Source organism: Pimephales promelas, chromosome 12, assembly GCF_988280905.1.
Source record: "Pimephales promelas chromosome 12, fPimPro1.hap1.1, whole genome shotgun sequence".
NCBI lineage: Eukaryota > Metazoa > Chordata > Actinopteri > Cypriniformes > Leuciscidae > Pimephales > Pimephales promelas.
In genome coordinates this window covers 5,058,161-5,080,962 of record NC_142780.1, presented here as the reverse complement: position 1 = coordinate 5,080,962, position 22,802 = coordinate 5,058,161, and the positions used below count along the sequence as shown (strand labels likewise).

Genomic DNA, 22,802 nt, shown 5'->3' with positions numbered 1-22,802 from the left:
TCGGTACGTACCTCGGTTTTAACGTCACGGTTCGGTACGTTTTCGATACAGCAAAAAGAAAGAAATGCCACAGAAATGTCCTATTTGTTTAAAGAAAAATATTTTTCAAATAAGTGTGAGTTTTCCTAGATCTTGAAACTTTCAGGTTTATAAATGGGGGTCATCTTTGAAGGATGAACAAATAATGTTTTGGTCATCACATTAAAAATAACATTTAAAATATATATATTTATTTATATAATTTTTGAATTTTGAAGTGCTGGAAAAAGATGTGTGAAGTACTTGAAAGCATTTCTCCATTCCAGCCAAACTGGTTCCAGTTAGTGTTACTATATTAAATCCATGGTGAATGTTGCTGGTCTTTGGACGTGAACTAGTATTACTAGTTCATTCATGACACAATGTTTCCACGACAGCGCTGTTTGATCTCATAGAGATCTACGGTTAATAACGGAGAAATGCAGTGGTGGAGGAAGTACTGAATCTCAGTACTTAAGTGAAAGTACAAATAACCAGATAAATATTTACTTTAGTAAAAGTAGAAGTAACACAATGACAACCATACTTAAGTAAAAAGTAAAAAGTACCTTATTTTAAATGTACTTTGAGTATTAAAAGTAAAAGTACTTGCATAACAATTTATTCTCTTAATGTCTATTTTCTAATGATTAATAAAACATTTAATTCTAACTCATTCAACTTAATACTCCTATAATGATGTTCAATAATCATGGAAAAAAAATGTTGCCACCATTTCTGAAACAAGCTTGCAATTAGGCAATATACACATCATGCTTATCCTTACTATATGTTAATAACTCTGTTTGGCAGTAAACGAGATTAATTTATGGTGTAATTCTGAACCTCTTGGCTTGCCATAATCCTAACCAAACGTATATTACACACAGTGCGTTTCCTATGCACGGAAAAACAAATTTTTGCGTATTAGTTGCACGATAAACACACTGCGTGTGAGATGCATTTAGTGTAACGAGTTGATATACTGTATCTATGGCAACCAAACGTCACTGATGAGACAAACGTGCAACGAACGGAGGCCAGATTACATTTTGGCAGGGGAAAAACTGATCAGAAAATGTAACGAAAAAGTAACAGAAGTTGTAGAAATGTAGCGGAGTAGAAAGTATAATAATTGCTGCAAAATGTAACGAAGTAAAAGTAAAAAGTAGGCACTATTTATTCTACTTAAGTAAAGTAAAGATACGTGAAAAAAAATGTACTTAAGTAAAGTAACGAAGTATTTGTACTTCGTTACATTCCACCACTGGATAAATGTGAATGCATCTCACTAGATCTCGCAGCGATGTTATTACCTCAGTGGCAAATTCAAATGTTTTCTTTACCGGATCTCTTAGCGCGGTGTGGTAACAGTGTTGCTTGATCGAGATCGGCTCGCGCTGCACAGATGTTGCTGGTCCGAACTGATAAACGAACCGTGAAGCACATAATCAGTAGCGCAGTTTCGTTCTGCTTTCATTACCCTTGCCATTTGGATGTTGCGCAACGTTGTGTTGGCCGCGCCAGCACCAATTTTGCCGGCAGGAAAAATGGTCCAAGCAATCGTTCGGTTTGTATGCGTACCGAACCGGAAGCCTCAAACCGAAACGGTTCAATACGAATACATGTACCGTTACACCCCTAGCATCCAGATCCTTCACCACGTGAGCAAGCAGCTAGGCTCCTGATTGGTTAACGCGGCGCGAATTTGACGGCAAAGTTCAGATTTTTCAACTCGGGCGGCAGACGTGAATTCGCGTCAAACGCGTGAATGCATAAATGGCACTAACTAAATCATTCGCACGCAACACGTTTTACGTTTAACACTGAAATCATTTGCGCTATTCGCATCCGGTGTGAAAGCACCATCAGGGGGTGCAATATCACGATTTGACCGCTACGGCACTGTAGCGCTAGTGTAATGCAGCCCTTTACAAATGCTATAGCGGTAAAAGGAAAAAACTGCACGAATTATGACGGAGTGCAAATGAATCCGAACCAGCAAGGTTTGGGAAAGTTTCACAAAACTTCAAACCAACAATGCTGTCGTGTGCAATACATGCAAGGCGGAACTTGCTTTTCACGGGAGCACAACATGCATGTTGGAGCACTTAAAGAGGAAACATCCTGGAAAAAGAGGAGCCGTTGAGGCAGTTACATATCATGGCAGTTACTTTTTCTTTTTCATACTGTAAATTAAAAGGTGAATGAGAACATCTCTGTCAGCTCAATTTACATCTAAAAAAAATTGTAATTTTACACTTATAATAATGGTTGGCAGATTAATATTTTACCATTCGTTGTGTCCTGAAGTAAATGTCCCTTTTACTGTTTCAGTTCTAATAAAAGCAGTGGTCCTATTCAACAATGCTTGAGAGCATTTGTGTGTGATTTGAGTTGGACCGAAATCTAAAAAACTTAGAGAATAACCAGTTTAGTTGGCTCAAAGTACATTAACTACTATTTTTAACTATTTCAAAAGCTAATTTTCTTTTTTATATTATAGTAAGAATATGTATAACTCAATGTTTTAACTTATTGAAAAATCGGAATAATCATTCCATGCCTACCGACTAGTCGGTGAAATAATCGACGATCAGTCGATTAATCGCCCTAAAAATCGTTAGATTAATCGATTATCAAAATAATCGTTTGTTGCAGCCCGACTGTTTAATTTTATACAAATTTCAAAGGCCTCTAAATTATATTTAAAAAAAAAAGTTGCACACAATCTACTGCATGTCTTCTGATTGATACTTTATAAAAATCAGTACAGATTTCACAGCACAAAGTAAAATAGCTTTTAAATTGTTAGTGATATTTCAAGATGAACACTTACTGGACTGTTTACTTGATTATCCATACATCATTTTTTTTTATAAAAATCATATTAAATTGTGAGTATCTCTCAATCATCATTGTGCTGCATTCCATTAAATGTTTTAAAAACAAAGTATTTCAAATTCATCTTACAATCAAGACATATTATTGGTAGATATAGAGTGAAAACTGATATTTATATGATTTTATGTAAGTATCTGCTATACTGTTATAAAGATCTCATTGATTTACAGTACAATTTCATCTTAGCATAAAAATATCTGCATCTGCAGCAAATTCCACATTTGTGGGCCTCTGAATAAAACTGAGCTGTTTTTCCTCCTCTAATATGAGCTCCATATTTTCACTAAATCAAAAAATAAGAGCCATAAAAGCCTGACGCACTATGATACTCAAACATTATCAAACACATGCAATTTTGTCTAAAATTGTTCCATTAAAAAAAAAAAAAAAAAAGATTTTTTTGACTATTGTTTCATGTAAGACAGGCTAAACATGTTGGGGAGGGACATATTGGAAGGCTTAGGAGTGCAAAATTTACATTTCAAATATTTGTATCTGTTATTTTTGTGCCCTGAGGAGTATAGTAGCATATACCCTGCTATTCCCATCAGGAAATGCAAATATACTTCAGATAAGTACACAAATACTTGTCAGAGGCTGATAAAACCTAGCACTGCCTTCAGTGTGTACATTATTACAGCATTTGAACCCCTTTGTCAGGTCGTTCTTTACTCTTTCGAATGCCTTGTCCTCTGAGATCTTCAGAAACCCCTCGAGCACCTTCATTCAGAGGTTTACTCACTTGATGCTGTGTATCCATTCGTCCTTTTCCTCTGGGGTGGGAGCCGAGATCCGGTACACCATGTGGTTTCCCTCCACCACACGTCCATCAGCTTCGGTCTTACACGCTTTAATCAGCTGCCCGCGGTTATTGGGGATGTACAGCTCAAAACAGTTCTGCACACAAAAAAAACAACACCATGAACAAACAGCCCAGCCCTAATTGTAAATAAAAGAATCTATAGTTGATATGAAAATGATCATTGAAATTGGTCTATTTGATTAGGTGGATTCAGCTTACTGGCTTTCTGGGATCTTCGACCTCTCGAATGCTCAGGTTCTCCAATGGTATGATGCCTCTGGGCTCCTTGTCCTAAAGACACACAGACACTCAGTAAATCAGTCAGAACTTCCAATCAGGGGTCAATTCAGTCCTGTGGAGTACACACTACCATTCAAAGGTTTGAGGTCAGTAAGTCTCTCATTCTCACCAAGGCTGCATTTATTTAATTTGATCAAAATACAGTAAAAACACTGAACTATTATTACAATTTAAAACAGCTGTTTTCTATGCGAATATATTTTAAAATGTAATTTATTGCTGTGATCAAAGCTGAATTTTCAGCATCATTACTCCAGTCTTCAGTGTCACATGATCCTTCAGACATCACAAAATGCAATTTGTAGCTCAAGAAACATTTCTTATTATTATTATACTGCTTCATATTTTTGTGGAAACTGATACATTTTTCAAGATTCTTTGATAAGTAGTTCAAAATGTTATTGATTTGAAATATAAATCGTTTGTAACAAATGTCTTCACGATCACTTTTGATCAATTTAATGCTAATAATATGCAGTACAAACAATTATTACATGGCTCTCTCTAGAATATTTGATTCTGATTGGTCATTTTGTACAATCAACTATAATTCAGACAAATTTTATACATTTACTTGTTATTTACAGCCATTTTATACAAAAGTATTACAAAGAGCTGTGTATTAAGATGAAGTATTGCTATTTTTGACTTACTGTTGTGTACTCAAAGTAATAGAGGCAGTTATCTGTCAGAATGAACCACCGTCTCTTCCATGTTTTCACGCGACCTCCTGAGAAAGAGAATTACACTGGATTAGAGATGTAAAACAGGCGTTTTAAACTTTAAATTTCCTCTGTCCGCCTGCAAATGAAACTGCACAGGCACAGCAAGAAATATTGACACACATTATATTATTAGTAGAGTAAAAACCTGGAAAAACCCAACTAAATTCCTACTAAACTAACTTTACAAGATTTTTACATTTTCTGCAGATTGGTGAGAGATGTTTGCTAGTGCAAAAAAAAAAAAAAAAATATATATATATATATATATATATATATATATATATATATATATATATATATGAAGAGTTCAGATGCAAAAGCCTCTAAATGCCATTTGAAATTTTCTTCTTTAATGATGATTTTTATCAAACTTGTATATTTAAGTTCAGTAATTTCACTTAAATGGCAATGATAATTACCTATTAATTGTTATTTAAGTGGCATTTAGAGGCTTTTGCATCTGAACTCTTCATATATATGTGTGTGTGTGTGTGTGTTAGGAGAGGTTGCCTGAGTACAATGACACTTCTTTTGTGTTTTGGTTGGTGGTTGTGTAGAGGTAAAAGTCAAAAGTGCTCACAGCCTCAAAACTCTATGAGAATACACACTATATTCTATATGGCGTTTTGGGACACCGTACCATTACACCAACAGGGACTATAATGACACTGCCTTCCCAACTCTAAAAGGAGTCGGTCCTCCCTTTGGAGTTATAAGTTTCCACTCATCTGGGAAGGCTTTCCAGAAGTTTTTGAGTGTTTCTGTGGGAATTATTTGCCCAGAGGTCAGGCACTGTTGTTGGATGAGAAAGCCTGGCTTACAATCTCCATTCCAGTTCATCCCAAAGGTGTTCGATTGGGTTGAGGTCAGGGCTCTGTGAGAGCCAGCCTTCCACACCAAAAATCATCCAACCATGAAAAGAAAAGGGGCTTCCCTGAACTCTTCCCACAAAGTAGTCTAAAAAATGCCTTGATATGCTGAAGCATTATGTTTTCCCTTCACTGGAAGCAAGTGGCATAGACCAACCACTGAAAAACAGCCTCATACCATTACCCCTCGTCCACCGAACATTGCAGTCGGGCAGGCATCCGCCAAAACAAGAATTGCCCATCATACTTCCAAACAGAGAAGTGTGATTTGTCACTCCAGAGAATATGTTTCCAGAGACGATGAATAAGGGTCTTATCAAGGACCCTTCGAGTCATGATTTGAAAAAAGATTTGTTAATTTTGATGAACGAGTTCGAACAGGAGAGTAACGAACGCTCATCACAGAACAGAGCAAGGCGAGCATTTGTGCTTATAAAACTTTTTTATTGATTTTTTTAATGAGACCCTTATTCATCGTCTGGTGTCGTTTAAAGCCCTTTGAAGCTGCACTGAAACTCTCGTTTGGACCTTGAACCGTTTGGTTCCCAATGAAGTCCATTATATGGAGAAATCCTGGAATGTTTTCATCAAAAACCTTAACTGGCAGGCAGGGGCGGGACTTTATTTTGGATGGCCAAACCATGTGGCCAATCACATGGGTGGACAGACTAGGATCATCCCATTATGTGAAAGAAGGAAGGGGGACACACGCTCATTAGATAGCGAGTGTAGTGGTACAGGCCAGGTACATAGAGCGACGGAGAGAGGCAGGGGAGCCGGATTTAAATGCAAGTGCGTTGGGAGAAAGTGAAGAAATGAGCGAAAAAGAAGCAGCATCTGGCTGCATTTCAATGATATTGGAGACTTCTCAAAAACAGGACAAATGATCACAGAGGAGAAATCACATCAGCCCATCCAAGCTGAGGCAGGTTTTATTGAAATGGTAAATTATAGTAACTGTATTTTTTTTTTGGAATGAAAAACTGCATAAAAATAAGGCTTTTATGAAAACACTGAATAAAAAATTGCTTACCAAAACACAAATCATTCACAATTGCTAAAATAGTCCAAAATAGGAGGCTCCGAGTGATACTAAATGAATAGTCATTTGGGAGCCAAAATAGCCGAAACTTTGAAAACAGACAGACTTCACATCACTAGTTGACCGTGGAATATCCAGCAGGGATGATATTTCATGAACTGACTAATTGCAAAGGTGGCATCCTATCACAGAGTTACGAGACCGGTGCGTCTCACAGGTGTCGCTCATCGGTAATCACGCCACTGGCCTCGCGCCGTTCTCCCGCGGCCCTCACTCGTCCCGCTCGCCACAGTAAACATGATGAACGGCGACTGTAGAACGCAAAAGCCGAATCCCGGACATTTTGGCCGATCTCGAAACACATTTTTGGGCAGACTCATCACGGAGACTCACTAGTAGCCTAGACTTGTTGTTTAACTACTGCGTTTAACTACTAACTAGTCGTTAGTAGTTGTTGTTCAACTACTAACTACTCTGTTACCGGTAGGCATGGCCTCCTAGGGCAGCGAAGCAAGTGCATTCTGGGAGTTGTTGTCTTTCATCCACATAAGCCAAAAATACATTGTCTGGCTTTTCTCAGTCTAGAAAACTCCAAATTCTAAAATAATTTCACATTTCTTCTACATAAATTACCCATTTTAAATACACATTCATCTTTCCAAAGGTGGAATATCCCTTTAAGACAGGGAACTACACTGCGACCAAAATGGTCGCATATGCGACCTTTTGAAATCCCATTGCGACCCTAATTTTTGACTATTTGACTATTAACTGACTATTTTGACGGGTCTGTTTTTTTTAGTTTCTTTCGGGTTGTATTTAATCTTCTAAAACCTGTCGGATCGTCCGCTTTTTGTCCCGCCAAAGCCTTTTTTTGATCGCGGTGAGTGTTGTAGAGTAGAATGACTGATGCGTTTGACAGGGCGCAAACGAGCTGAGAGAGAGTGAGCGCGCCCTGGCCGCGCGCGCACTATCACGTCTTCACACAACACAAGCGCTGTCTTGCTCTCTCTCTCTATCGCGCGCATATTATTCAAATGACATGATAGTAAAAGGTTTGTGTCTTTATAATAGGCATGCTAATCATAATCATATAGGCTATCTGAGCCTGCATGGCGGCAGGAAAAAGACGCAGAGATGTAAGACACCGTGTCTCTTCCTTACACCAAAGGTAGATTTGCGGTCTGGTGTTCGGCTGACAAACTCTACCATGAGCTAACTAATTATATTGCTAGCGCTGATATTGACATTGACTAACGTTATATGATCACTAGCAGTTTTTTAGACTAACGTTAGTTTTTTCATAATCATAATCGCGTGATTCGCGTCAAGACACCTGATTGGCTAATACTACACACTGAAGATAAATTAAATGTTTTATTAAATAATTACTGAAAATATCCCTCTCTTCATCCCACACCCCAAACATGATACAAAATGTTGTGTAACAGAAACAACCAGAGATATATTTATATCATTTTATTGTCATCACAGCTTTCCAACAGTCCAGCGTATGATTGATTAAAAAAGAAAATCAAATGTGTTTTAATGGTAATTATTTTATACGGAAATCATGTATTTATAATTCAGATGAGAATAAAGTTAGGGTTAGTTAATATTAAGGAAAACAAATATATTGATCTGAAATATTGCAAATTAATTTTACATTCATTCAAGTACAATTACCAAACATATATCAAGGTCATTTTGTCTTTTTATTAATTTAATTAATAAACTAATTATATAAAACTATTGTCAGTGCACTACAAATAAACTGGTTCTATGCCTTTATTAATAAAACTTAAACAACTTAAAAAATACAAGGCTTAAGACATTTATAAAAATGCCTTCTGTATTTTTGTTTTGCTTTTCACTCCATTGCACCGAATCGTACCGAACCGTCTGAATGTCTGAACCAAGGTATGAACCCAACCCAACCGTGACTTCTGTACCGTTCCACCCCTAATGCAGTTTCAGTATTATTCATTATTATCCAGAGTGCGGCTTACTATAAATAATTTGTGCGAGTTGTTTTGCGCCAGTAACTGAAAAAGTTAGTAGCGCAAGTGCCACCAGTGGAAAAGGTTAGTGTAGTTCCCTGACTTTAAGAACTAATTTGGCCAAGTTTATGCAACTGGCGCCAGTAGTGATGGGTACTTACTTTTTGTGGCTAACTAGAAATTAGTCAAGAGGTAATCAGTCTTACTTTTCTGATTCAAATTAGATCTACCCTTTAAGTAACTGACTTTAAAAAGTTACCACCAGTCTTAAAGAAATAAATTAGATGAGAGACGTTTAAGACTAGACTAAGCAGTAGGGCTGGGTATTGAGACAAATTTTACAATTTGATTTGATTTCGATTACGATTCGATTCAATATCGAATATTTTGGATATCAGTTACAATAAATGGCAATTTTTCTCAAGGGAATTAAATCTCTTAATTAATGCTGTAAACTATGGGAGACTAGTTGTAGCCTATAGGCTTCATTAGCCTAATATGAAGGTAATAATGAATGAATCACTTAAATTACACTTTTATTTATTTTTATAATAAGAAGATTGAAATATAAACATTTAAATGGTGGCTGTCATAAAAACTTGCCAGATTTATTCAAACATGAAGGTAATAATGAATGAATCACTTAAATTACACTTTTATTTATTTTTATAATAAGAAGATTGAAATATAAACATTTAAATGGTGGCTGTCATAAAAACTTGCCAGATTTATTCAAATATGAAGGTAATAATGAATGAATCACTTAAATTACACTTTTATTTATTTTTATAATAAGAAGATTATATAAAATATAAACATTTAAATGGTGGCTTTCATAAAAACTTGCCAGATTTATTAAAATATGCATTAAATATTGAAGAACTTTAAGATTATAATGCATATGTAATATAGTGTATATATTTAGCAAAATGCTCCTCTCTAGAGCTATTTTTTTCTAGCTGACTAACGAGTTGATGTGGGTTTTCTGAATATGACGATACATGACAAAACATTGATTACAAGCTGTTTAACTGACGTCTTTCCACGGTTGAAACGCTGATTGAGCGAATCAATGTGACATGATACGGATTTCGATAAGTTGTACTCTATCTTTAACACACTTTCAGATGCTCATTATGGTTATTTCGCGCTGTGACTGGTATTATTAACCCGGAAGTGAGATCAGCGCTGCTGCTTCTCTTGAGCTGCGCCAGAGCGATCTCACGCCACAGCGCCAAAACTCTATTTATGTTTTTGAATTTCTAAAGAAAATGGACGTAATTTGAAAATTGAGACTTTGTTTCAAATCAATAGTAACAAAGGACAAAGATTATTGCGATTTTTTTAATGCGCGCAGCCGCGATACAATGTCTCATTCATTCAAATGAAACAGGATGACTAATCGATTCTTGAGATTTAAGAATCGATATCGGTTCGATATCACAATAATGATAATGCTTTGCAAACATCACTAATAAGATCATCGTGTCCTAATCTGAGCGGTCCTTCTCTACGAGCTGTTCTAGTAAGGCTGTACGTACCTCCTGAAGGGTGAACAGCCCCAGCAGACGCAGAGAAATCACAGGTCAAGCAGAGCAGGAGCCAGAAGAGATCGAGAAAAGGGAACGGCGGGGACGGATCACAGGAAACAGAAAGACAGAGGAGAGGGAGACACAGAGAGAGGGAAACAGATTCAAAAGCTTTTAGTGCTTGAGAGATCACAAGAGCTCGCCATGCAGATTTGCAGAAAGAAAGTAAATCTTTCAAATTAGAAGTGATGTTTTGCTTGGGTTTTTTTTTTTTTAAGGAGAAAAAAAAGTGCAAAGCGCTGCAATGAAATAGAATATCATGCAATGGCAATGATAGAGACCCTTCCAACGACTTTGGTTAAACAGAAAGTCTCCTGGCGCACATCAGGAGGGACTCACCCAGCTTGAGGAGCCAGCCTTCTCGGTCAGGGTTGAAGAAAGTGTGCGTCAGGTCATTCCCATCATCCTCTGGGATCTTAAAAGGCTCGTTCTTAATGCTGTCATACAGATTCTGAAGAGAACACTCACATTGTTTTATAAAAGCATTCAATGTGAATAGTTATTATTAAAAAAGCCTTGAAACACTCAACAATTTGAAGCAGCATAGAGACCGGAAGTAGAGCCCAACGAAAACGGTTGATAATTTTTCAGTAATTAAAAAAGCAGGTCTAATTTATTGAGCTTGTGAAACCTACATAATTTAACAATTTATTAAAAGATTATAAAACATAACATTCTTAGGGCCCTATGAAATCCACCCCCAAATTATGTTTAATTATTTCTAAATTCTGTTTTTCATTTTAACTTTTTTTTTATGGCTTGATTCAATTTTAATAAATCAAAAAGCATGTCTAAACAATTCAATAAATAAAACTTTAACATTTAATACAATTTTTTCAGAATTTCTGTGTTGCCTATTTAAATTTAGCTGGATTTATCAAAAATGTATCAAAAACAGTGGTAATCAAATGAAAGCATAAAGCATTAATGCATCTTTTCAAAAGTAATCAAAAGAAAATGAATTTTTTTTTAGAAAAATACAATGCTGCACAAAAGAGAAATATGATATTCCATACTGTAAAGTTTTAAAAAAAATTAATAATACTATTATTAGTACTTTGAGAAGTACATTCACACGTACTTTGAGATTACATTTGAGATTAATATTCACACACTGGTCCATTTTAAGATTTGAATAACTGTACCGCCCTAATTATGCAATCCGTCAAAAAGCCAACAATATTTGTAATATAAAATACTAGGCTTATTCGACAACCACATTAGAAAGCAAGCTAGAGAAGACAAGAGAAATGCAGAGAAGACTTTTGATTTATTAAACTAATTCATCAAATTCAGTAACATTTTGTGTTACTTCTACAAAATTCTATTTTTATGACTGGATTCCATAGGACCCTGCTGAAGTCATTAATTTTCATTATTTTATAGGAGAGAAAAAAAACACGCACAAAGAAAAACAACAACACACAGTTCGCCTTTTAAAATCAATAATGTTGATGTATTTATGTAACAGCATTTTTATTACAATATACTAATCATATAAGGCGTTTACATCATTTTTTATTCACACACGTGCTCCAAACTACATTTTACAGCTCACACACATCTATTTTTAGTCGCAATGAAGTGAAACGATCGAGCCATGTAAGACATAACGACACGTTCACACTCACTCTGAGCAGATCCTCTGGTAAATCCCCCCCGTCATTGATGCCTCTGTTCATGCTGATGAATCGCTCCACTGTGGGCTTGTCCCGCACGTTGGGGTTGTGCAGACTGGTGTTCAACATGATGATGGAGAACGACAGCACGTAACAGGTGTCTGCGGGGACAAGACAGAGTTTAAGGACTGAGAGATGGAATGGATGTTTTTCACTGCAAGACGAAGAAGTTAGTTAGTTCGGGTTCGGTGTCTCGTGACGATTCTCTCGGACCAATCAGGGCTCTGCAGTGTTTACACGTCACATTTCAATATCGGTTCGGCTCGCTTGGAACCTCAACAGAGGTGGTACTCATACTATTTAAAGGCACACCATGCAAGAATTGTACCTTAAAGGGATACTCCACTTTTTTTGGAAATAGGCTCATTTCACAACTCCCTAAGAGTTGAACAGTTGAGTTTTACAGTTTTCGAATCCATTCAGACGATTTTCTGATATTTAGAAGAATATCAGTAACCAGACAGTTTCTGGTCTCATTGACTTCCATAGTAAGATATTATGGAAGTCAATGGCACTATTGAGCCTATTTCCAAAAAAAAGTGGAGTATCCCTTTAATATAACAGCTTCAAAGTCATTTCGGTGGTAAACAAATCATCGTGGTAGTAAGGCTTGGGGGGGACGCCGCTGGAAAAACCAACAATGCAAGTTTGAGAGGAGCACCCCCGACAAATCTCGCGAGAATCACGACATGCTTTACGGCAACGACGTCACACACATCAACCACAACATGAAGCACGAAGACACTTGCGCACATTTCAGACGTGATACTTGACGATGGAAAAAGCAAAGAAAACGCGGTCGGAGGAGACTAGGAAAAGGGAAAGATAATGAACACGTTTGTGTGCATTTTATTTTGTGATTTCACCGGAATGAATAGAGTCTCCGCAACTGCGATAGATTGAAGAGCCGGTACTTTAGTCCGCGGTGTAAACGCAGTAAGCAAGCGGTCTGGGGTAAAAAAAAGTTCCTGGGACAAATAGTTACTGGTAATTGCGATGGAAACGCAGCTTACACTCTAAAAAATGCTGGGTTGTTTTAACCCAACTTTGGGTCAAATATGGACTAACCCAGCCGTTGGGTTAAATTTTTACATTACATTTTTAACCCAACATTTCGGGTTTGTCCATATTTGACCCAAAATTGGGTTAAAACAACCCAGCATTTTTTAGAGTGTATGTATCCATGACACTTGAATTTAAATGAATTTAAAAACACATTTTAGCGCTAGATCTCTTATTTAATGCAAGAAATGCACACTACGCAAGATTTGTACCTTAATATAACAGCTTCATATAGGTATCAGGCTGTGAGTGCAGAGACGCTCTGCGTGAGTGGTATTTACGACAGTAACGTTAAATACAAGTACTCCACAGCGACTCTAGGGGTCGCTGTTTGACAAAAACGGAATTGCTGCATAGTGTGCCTTTAAGTAACCCGTACCATGCAGAGGAAAAGCGCCATAACTAGACACACTTACTCAATTGTGACTATTTTGAGAACCTTAGAATCAAAATGATGAAATAACACAAACGTGAGCTATTATATGTTGTGATAAAAAGCATGTGGAATAGTTAGTGTACATGTTGATTAAAGCCTCAGGAGCTGTGTGTGTGTTTGTGTGTGTGTGAGACCTGTGCTCTGGAAGACTCCAGGATTGCAGTGACAGTATCTCTGTGCGAAGGCCTCCATCATCCTGTCGATTTTCTGAGCCTCGCCTGGTAAGCGGAAACTCCACAGAAACTGCCTGCGTTGAGCAGGAACAGACAGATGCACCATGAAAACAAGCACAACACAATAACATATGAACATACGAAACTGTTTTGCATGCAAAAAGCCTCAATACTAAATGAACAAGATGTTCCTTGACTTGTCAGGGTTATTTTCGTTAACTAAAAATGTTAACAAATTAAATTAAATGTAAATATTAGTTAAATTATTATTAGAAATGTTGTCTTGGCAATAAACTGAAATAAGTTTAAGTGTAGTTAAATACTAAAATTATTAACTGGAAATAAAAAAAATAACTAAAATGAGAATAAATTAAACCAAAAAAAAAAAAAATAGCTAAAACAAATGGGGGGAAAAATATGAGGCACATAATGAAACTATTGAAAACTAAAAATAAAAGATAATTCAATATATCAAACAAAACTAAAATAACACTGAGGAAAGTCACAAAGTTTGAAGTTGCTGATTTACCGAAGTGCTTGTACCAAGTTCAGATCTGTGAATTCGTGAAGATCAACAAAAGCCTGCAATACTTTAATATTGAAGTCATCTCTGAAAAAGAGAGAGAGAAATGTACATAAACCATTAACAAAATCTCTGTTTAAATCACTGATCTATTATATCTTATTATTATATCTATTATCATGATATAATAAGTCAGTAGTTGAAATATGCTCGTTGCTTTAGCTCTTAGAGCTTAAGTTAAACGCTTAGTTCACACACAAATGAAAATGACTGCATGATTTACTCGCCCTCAAGCCATCCTCTGTGTATATGACTGCATGAGTAAACCATTTTTGCGTGAACTATCCCTTTAAATCCTCTCAGAAAAGTTTCTTTAAATTCATCTCAAATGCACATCTGCTTTGAAGCAAAAATTAAATGTTGCTTATATGTTATTGCACTTTTTTTTCTTACGGTAACAAATAAATCCATTTAAAAATCACTGATATAATGCAGTTGAAGTGCAAAGTACCTTTCACCCAAATAGTCTCCGATTGCAGTTTTATTGAGTCCTTCTCCTTTGTACAGAAACTGAGCGATGTCCTCTGAAGTGTGTCTGAGAAGCTCGTTCTCCACTAGGAATACAATCCCCTGTGAAAGAAGAACATGGAAAAAATGAAGAAAAGATTCAAATGTAATTTCCCACATTTCCAGCCACAAAATGTCTTTAAAGGGACTATGTGTAACTTTTTATGTAATTTATCATTTAAAATCAATATTTTTATTCATAAATATGTCCTCAATGGTGTACAAATACATCTGCCAATTATCTGACTTATCCTCGCAAACGAAGAATTTATTATATCTATATACATGGGACGGGTAAGGCTTCCATGTAGTTCCGCCATCTTGAAAAACTATAATAGCAGAGAGGGACATAAAGTACTAGGCAAACGCATTCCGCGTGGTCGTTCAGCGCCAGCGTGAAGCGGAGGAGCAGAGCGGTGAGAGAGGCGCATCACTGTTTAAAAACTGCATTGCAAATCCTCGTCGCCAAAAAAGTCCAAAAATAGATCGTAAAAGGAAACGTGACCGTAAATTACAAAACACACGAGTTAATATCGGGATCGCTTTCTCCAGGTGGACAGAGCTAATGCAGGAGAAAGAGCTTTCTTCTCGGCACATAAGGCAATGTTACGTCTTAATTACAAGCTTTTTTTTTCATTGTTTGGTTGTGTACTTTATTATATAGTCAGATGAATATTTATAGTTAAAAGTTGATGATATCTAATACGCGTAGGCTACTTCAGAAAATATAACGAATAAAGGCGGCTTAACTACATATTACAATAGTTCATGTTTTTCACAGTCAGTATTCATACTGTAACATTCGTTTATTCGTTGTGTCGAGTTGCTGTTTGTTTGAAATAACAAACCAGCTCACCCGAAGAAAAACTCGACGAAGTGGTAATCCTGTCATAGCTTTTTGGTACATAATGGTTACCGTTAGGGCTGGGTATTGACACAAATTTCACAATTCGATTCGATTTCGATTTACAAGCTTGCAATTCGATTCGATTTCGATTTCAATTCCGATTCGATATTGATTATTTTGAATATCAGTTACAATAAATGGCAAATTTTCTCAAGAAATCAAATCTCTTAACTAATGCTGTAAACTATGGGAGTCTAGTTGTAGCCTACTAGGCTTCATTAGCCTAATATGAAAGTAATAATGAATTGTTTTGTAGCTATACAAACACTTAAATTACACTTTTATTTATTTTTATAATAAGAAGATTATATGAAATAGAAACATTTAAATGGTGGCTGTCATAAAAACTTGACAGATTTATTCAAATATGCATTAAATATTGAAGAACATTAAGATTATAAAGCATATGTAATATAGTGTATATATTTAGCAAAATGCTCCTCTCTGGAGTTATTTTTTTCTAGCTGACTAACGAGTTGATGTGGGTTTTCTGAGGTAAATATGACGATACATGACATTGATTACAAGCTGTTTAACTGACGTCTTTCCACGGTTGAAACGCTGATTGAGCGAATGAATGTGACATGATAGTGATTTCGATAAGTTGTACTCGATCTTTTAACACACTTTCAGATGCTCATTCATGTTTATTTCGCGCTGTAGCTGGTATTATTAACCCGGAAGTGAGATCAGCGCTACTGCTTCTCTTGAGCTGCGCCAGAGCGATCTCACGCCACAGCGCCAAAATGCTATTTATGTTTTTGAATTTCTAAAGAAAATGGACGTAATTTGAAAATTGAGACTTTGTTTCATATCAATAGTAACAAAGGACAAAGATTATTGCGATTTTTTGGATGCGCACAGCCGCGATACAATGTCTCATTCATTCAAATGAAACAGGATGACTAATCGATTCTTGAGATTTAAGAATCGATATCGGTTCGTAAAAATGAGAATCGATTAATATTGACAAATCGATATTTATTACCCAGCCCTAGTTACCGTAGTTGCAACGCACATTTGAAAACGAGAGGCGCTGGAGAGCACAATTTGTTTGAATGCAAAATACATTTTCACCGCTAGATGGCAGCAATTCCTACAGAGTCCCTTTAAAATATTTAAGCAACATATTTACGTCTCAGAAAAACCTATACAGGATGTGTTTTCACAAAACACTAATGCTGTGTCCGAAATCTCCACTCAAACCACTACTCCCTACTATATAGTGAGCTCACCAGCATAATAGAAACACCACTTTCGGACACTACTCGATCGTCTCTCGGCGCTGTTGATTACAACCGAGCCTAGCCGGCTCTGGCCTGAATAGATTTTTTTAAATGAATACATTACATTATATTTAGCATATTTCTCCAAAAAAGTCATTTCTGTCCGTTTCTGTCATAATGTGCTACTCCACACATGATTATAACTTATTTTTATGATCAGCGCAATGCATGATGGTATGTAGGGCTTGGGTTAGCAACCATCGGTTGTACACTACTTTTTAAAATGCATTCTGGGATACATTGAGTGGACAATATAGGGTAAAATAATCATCACTATCTATAGATTCGGACAGCACTACAAAATGGCGAGCTCACTATATAGTCCACAACAAGGAATAAAATTGATCAAAAGTGACAGTAAAGACTTCTATTACAAATAAATGCTGTTCTTAAACGTTCTATTCATCAAAAAAAAAAAATCCAGATTTTTTAGCAGTTTCCACAAAAATATGAAACACCACAAAGTTTTCAACATTGAGATTTTTCTTGAGCAGCAAATCATCATATTAGAGTGATTTCTGAAGGAGTGATTAAGCTTTGAAATCACAGGAAATTATAATTTAAATAGATTTCAATGAAAAATAGTTCTTATAAAGTGTAATAATATTTGATTATATTATTGTACCTCAGTAAATAAATACAGTCTTTTGAAAGCATAAGAGACTTCTTTCAAAGAATTTTAACGACCATATAAAAAATGTGAGTGTGATAATAATGCTGGAAAACAGTGGCAACATGAAAAAGCTTTTCTTCTTTCTGTCATCTTGAACTGTATTATTTTTTAACGTCACATTTAGGATGGTTTACCTTTTTTGGGTCCATGTTGAATTTTTTCCTGCCCATGGCCACATGTCGACTCTTCTGTAATGTTTTACTACAAAATAAAAGACACGAGATCAATATTGTTTTCAGGTGTGAAATACAACACCACCTCACTTTACAGTGTTCAATGAACCTGAACACACAGCATGAAGAGAGTTCAAGCTCATGTCAATGACTGCACTGTTCACACAGAGATAACGTGTGTGTGTGTGCATTTATTGACTGTTATTTATCAGAGAAGGCAAATTAGAGATAAACCTGAGACTAAACCTGTATCTTTTTCAGCAACACTTGATCCATTAATAACACTTTCTCTTGCAACAGTTAAAAAAAAAAAAAAAAAAAAAACAGTTGGACACCACAATCAAAGGTGTTACAACAATGCATTAAAGGGTTAGTTCACCCAAAAATGAAAATTAAGTCATTAGTTACTCACCCCCATGCTGTACCAACCCCGTAAGACCTTCGTTCGTCTTCGGAACACAAATGAAGATATTTTTGATTAAATTTGAGAGCTGTATAACTACCACATTGGCTCCTAAGGGACTGCCTCTTGATGGCCCAAAAAGTCAATGAAGAAAATGTTTAAATATCCCAAGTGACTACCGTGGCTCAACTATATGTTTATCAAGCGACGCGAATACTTTTTGTGCGAAAAAAAAAAAAAATAACGAGTTTATTCGACTATTTCTTTTCTTCCTTGTAGGCCAGAACGAGACTTCCTTATAGATCTGAAGTAGTGTAAGCTGGTGTAAGCAGATAGCAATTCTCGCGCATGCGTCGTGGAAATCTAAGGAATTCTCGTTCTGGCCTACAAGGAAGAAAAGAAATAGTCGAATAAACTCGTTATTTTTGTTTGTTTTTTCGCACAAAAAGTATTCGCGTCGCTTGATAAACATATAGTTGAGCCACGGTAGTCACTTGGGATATTTAAACATTTTCTTCATTGACTTTCTGGGCCGTCAAGAGGCAGTCCCTTAGGAGCCAATGTGGTAGTTATACAGCTCTCAAGTTTAATCAAAAATATCTTCATTTGTGTTCCGAAGACGAACAAAGGTCTTACGGGGTTGGTACAGCATGGGGGTGAGTAATTAATGACTTAATTTTCATTTTTGGGTGAACTAACCCTTTAATAAACACAAGTCCTACCTATTCACACATGTAAATAGCTGGAAAAACACCTGGGGCCTGTACCATGATGGTAGTTGAACAAACTCAGGGTTGCAGGATTGACTCTGTGCACGAGAAAAATGCTAACTTCCGCCTTGAGGGCGGATGTTGGGTACTTCGGTTCCGGTTGCCGTTGTTTACATCCTACATCAGTGGACCGGCTATCTAAAGCTTATCTATCTAAATATATTTGTCTAAAACTATGTTCGTTTGTTCATTGTCAAGTCAACCAACACAGTTTTCACTCATATGGGTGGAGTTGTGAAAAGTACGTTAAACGATATTTCACATTTTGTCACCGCACCCAAGCAGTCGCTTTACAGAGTGGAGCGTTGCGTATCCATGACAACTAGAAGGAAGTTTTTAGGCTACTAATTATTTATTATATTATACCTTTTAACCAGGAGAAGCCCCTGGGTTTAGAACCTATTTTGCAAGGGAGACCTGTTTAGAAATATGTGTGAACAGCCTAATATGTGTTAAACAGCCTAACTTGATAACGAACGAACCAACGTCGGATACCTTTACTCCCTGTATGACATGTATAGTGGTTGTCAACACTGATCTATATGACATTCTATATAGATAGTGGTTGTCAACAACATAGCCTCTGAACATCTTATGTTGTGTCAAATTGATCCCTTGTGTTATGTTGCGGATCAATTTGACCCGTTTAGATTTTCTAGTTTTTGGAAATACTGGTTAACCTATATATTTTTTCTTGATATTTTCTGACTTTTTCTCATTTATCATCATGAACATGCATGCAAAGTTTCAACATGCTGGTGTTTTTTGACATATACAAACAAAATTACTATTACGTTAGTGATGTTCACGGGTCAATTTGACCCGCATATTTTAACGCTCTAATGCAACTGTACCGACCCAAAATAATAACATTTAGTGGTTATATTTTGTTATTTTATTTTTTTACTACCTTATGAAGCTAAAAAAATTGCTTTTCCACACTTATTTCAATACAGAAAAATATTGTGTCAGCCACAGATGGTAAAAATTACCTTTCATTTATATTTTCAAGCTACCTGAAATAATATTAACCCTTTGTTTTGTTTTTTTCTTGATATTTTTGTGACTTTTTCTCATTTATCATCATGAACATGCATGCAAAGTTTCAACATGCTGGTGTTTTTTGACATATACAAACTAAATTACTATTACGTTTGTGATGTTCGCGGGTCAGTTTGACCCTCATAGGCAGCTATTCAAAAGCAACTGTACAGACACAAAATAAAAACATTTATTTTATGTATGTCAGGGCATCAACTCCAGTTCTAAAGTGTAAGTGTATCTAAAAGTGCTCTAACCCTAACCAAACTTGAAAAAAAGCTAAATAATGGTGTTCAGAATTAATTGCAAATTACAAATGAAAATCTTTGACAGACACAGATAGTAAAATAAGCTCTCATTTTTAAGCTCTCTTGGTGTCTGAAAATCCTATAAGGTTTGGTTAAAAGCTAGGTATTTCAAAGGCAGCTTCACAGACCCAAAAAAATAAATAAAAAACATTTATTTGATGTATGTTTTTGTTATGTCTGGTTTCTGTTCATTTTCAAATTTTGTCAAAACAAAACAGTTTTAAAAAATGGTTAAAACACATGTTCATTAAATCATATCTTCAGATATATATTTTTTGGAATATTTGAAAAATGTTGATATTAAAAGTTTACAGTTTGAACCTGAATCTTTGTTGGTTTTCATAGTGTGACTTTTGAGGAATTGTATTGAATCCAATTAGGGTCAATTTGACCCGAACCATAAGGGGTGTACACAGAAATCCAACATAACACAAGGGTTAAACAAAACAATGGCCAACACAAACTGTTCTGGAAAATGCACTTTCTAACGCATGATTTCGCATTTTATAATGTATAGAGAGATATAACAGTTACCAAATCGCATAGCTTGAGCACGTAGCATGGCAACATTAAAGTCCGAGTGATTCCACGTGTACCGCGTATGTACACGCCGTCAAATGTCCGAGCGAAACAAAACAAAATGTAGATCTACATCTGGGGAGCGATATTTATTTTTTCCTAGGATGGTAGGAGTGACGGGTATATATATATACAATAATAATGTTAAGTCAACGGTATTCATAAACACGCTGAAAAGAGATTATGCGTGTTGATAGCATGCCAAAAATACGTGATACGTGTCATACATACACAATTTCATGAGATCAGTCTGAGCATGGATGTTGTTGTGACTTAACGTTCCCTTCAAAATGATGCAAATACTGAGAAATGTAATATTTAAACCCCTTCTCTCTTGCCCTGGGGAGCTGGAGGAAAATCATTAGCCAGTCGATGAACATAATCGACTGTAATATTCGGCAAATGTTCAAGACATCTGGAGAAACATACATCCTCTACGTCGTCCATCAGGCTACTGGAAACTAGACACCCCATATCGGTTTCGCAGCCGGAACTAGCATATGCTAACGTGCACATAGTCCATTAGTTTTGAGTTGACAAAACCAAACCAATCCAGCCAGGCTTTGTTGGTACCATGATGCTGATCTTCAACTTTCTCTGTCAACTCAGGCTTTGATCCTGAGTTTAGGAGTGACATCAGTAGCAAACAGCCAATCACATGCTAAGAAAGAGTGAAACTCTTTCAAAACTCATTGAAATTAATTTCTCACGAGAGAAGTAGCGCAATTCATTTATTAAATAAACGTATTAAAATATTAAGAATTTAACCAAATTTACACAGCAAGAAGAAAAGATAAAGATATAGAGAGAATTGAACATTTAAGCTCACATGTAGTCATTTTTTATAGCTTCATTTATTGATTCTAAATCGTATTTATACTACCTTTATATACTGTACGTATTCATTTAAAATCTGTGTAATAATAATTGAAGAACTGATTTGTACATGTGAGATCGTTTTAGGGTATAATAATTACAGAAATAATTTATAAATCATACAAATTTATTTACTAAAAGCCATGATTTTGTTTTTTAAAATCATTTGCTGTGGAGTGACTTTATCACGTCACACGTGTCACTTTGCTCACAGCTGATTGGTCCAAGTTCGATTTGCAACCTCTTACCTGGAACATAACCTGCCTCGGACCAGGTTAGCTGTGGAGTGTAAGTTACTATGGCAATGAACACTGCTAAAAGCCAAACCACTTTCATGGTACCTAAAACCCAGGGTTGGCACAAACTAAACTGAAACATAGCTGGCCACCTAAACCGGCTTCATGGTATAGGCCCCTGGAGCACATGCAACTGAACATCAAACACCCCGAGATTGTCATATAGACGGGTGTGGGTAAAGAAAATCAAGTTACAATACCAATGTTAATCCCACTTCTCCCCAGGAAGTACATTTATGGCAGAGAAATAGGATAATAAAGAGGTTACCAGACATAAGATAATTTTTGGGAACCTCTAATAAAAATATTTAATCTTTTCCAAGTGTAGATATAACATCAAATCCTGAAGCCAATGTGATGCTTTAGGTGGGTTTCCAATGTAATAACACTCGTCTGCGAGCCTATTGGGATGCAAAAGCAATCATCTTCAGTTGTCTTTAGTCATATTCGATTCATCACCTGGAGCACCAAATATAGCAATTTCAGCACATGGCTTCAGTTGTAGTTATGAACAAGTGAAGAGCTCTTTTCCAAAACGCGATAAACGCCATTTTTAAAAAAAATGAGTTTGTCGGGTCATTCTGCTGTGGACAGAACCCTTTCACTGACCCATCAACGTTTCATGCCAAATCGCTATATTTCCTTGTTGAAAATGTACTGCAAGATACAGTTTCTTTCCAAACCGCGATAAGCGCCAGCCCTGTTTTTAGCCTAAACGCGATAAGTCCTCAAATTCGATGAGCGTTCGACGCAAACCAGCACGGCGGCACTCTGAACAGAGGTTTATTATGTTCATTCATT

At 36.2% G+C, this 22,802-nt stretch overlaps 1 protein-coding gene across 1 annotated transcript in view; it reads right to left on the bottom strand.

The window, feature by feature from the left end:
* Positions 1-22,802, bottom strand: part of cyth2 (cytohesin 2) — a 33,036-nt gene that overhangs the window by 4,791 nt on the left and 5,443 nt on the right. Inside the window, exons 3-11 of the mRNA XM_039651282.2 lie at positions 17,690-17,756; positions 14,634-14,752; positions 14,129-14,209; positions 13,561-13,673; positions 11,881-12,029; positions 10,589-10,700; positions 4,678-4,754; positions 3,944-4,015; positions 3,665-3,819 (exon numbers count right to left, since the gene is read on the bottom strand). Coding sequence (XP_039507216.1) covers positions 3,665-3,819; positions 3,944-4,015; positions 4,678-4,754; positions 10,589-10,700; positions 11,881-12,029; positions 13,561-13,673; positions 14,129-14,209; positions 14,634-14,752; positions 17,690-17,756 — 945 coding nt within the window. The remainder of the gene's footprint in view (positions 1-3,664; positions 3,820-3,943; positions 4,016-4,677; positions 4,755-10,588; positions 10,701-11,880; positions 12,030-13,560; positions 13,674-14,128; positions 14,210-14,633; positions 14,753-17,689; positions 17,757-22,802) is intronic.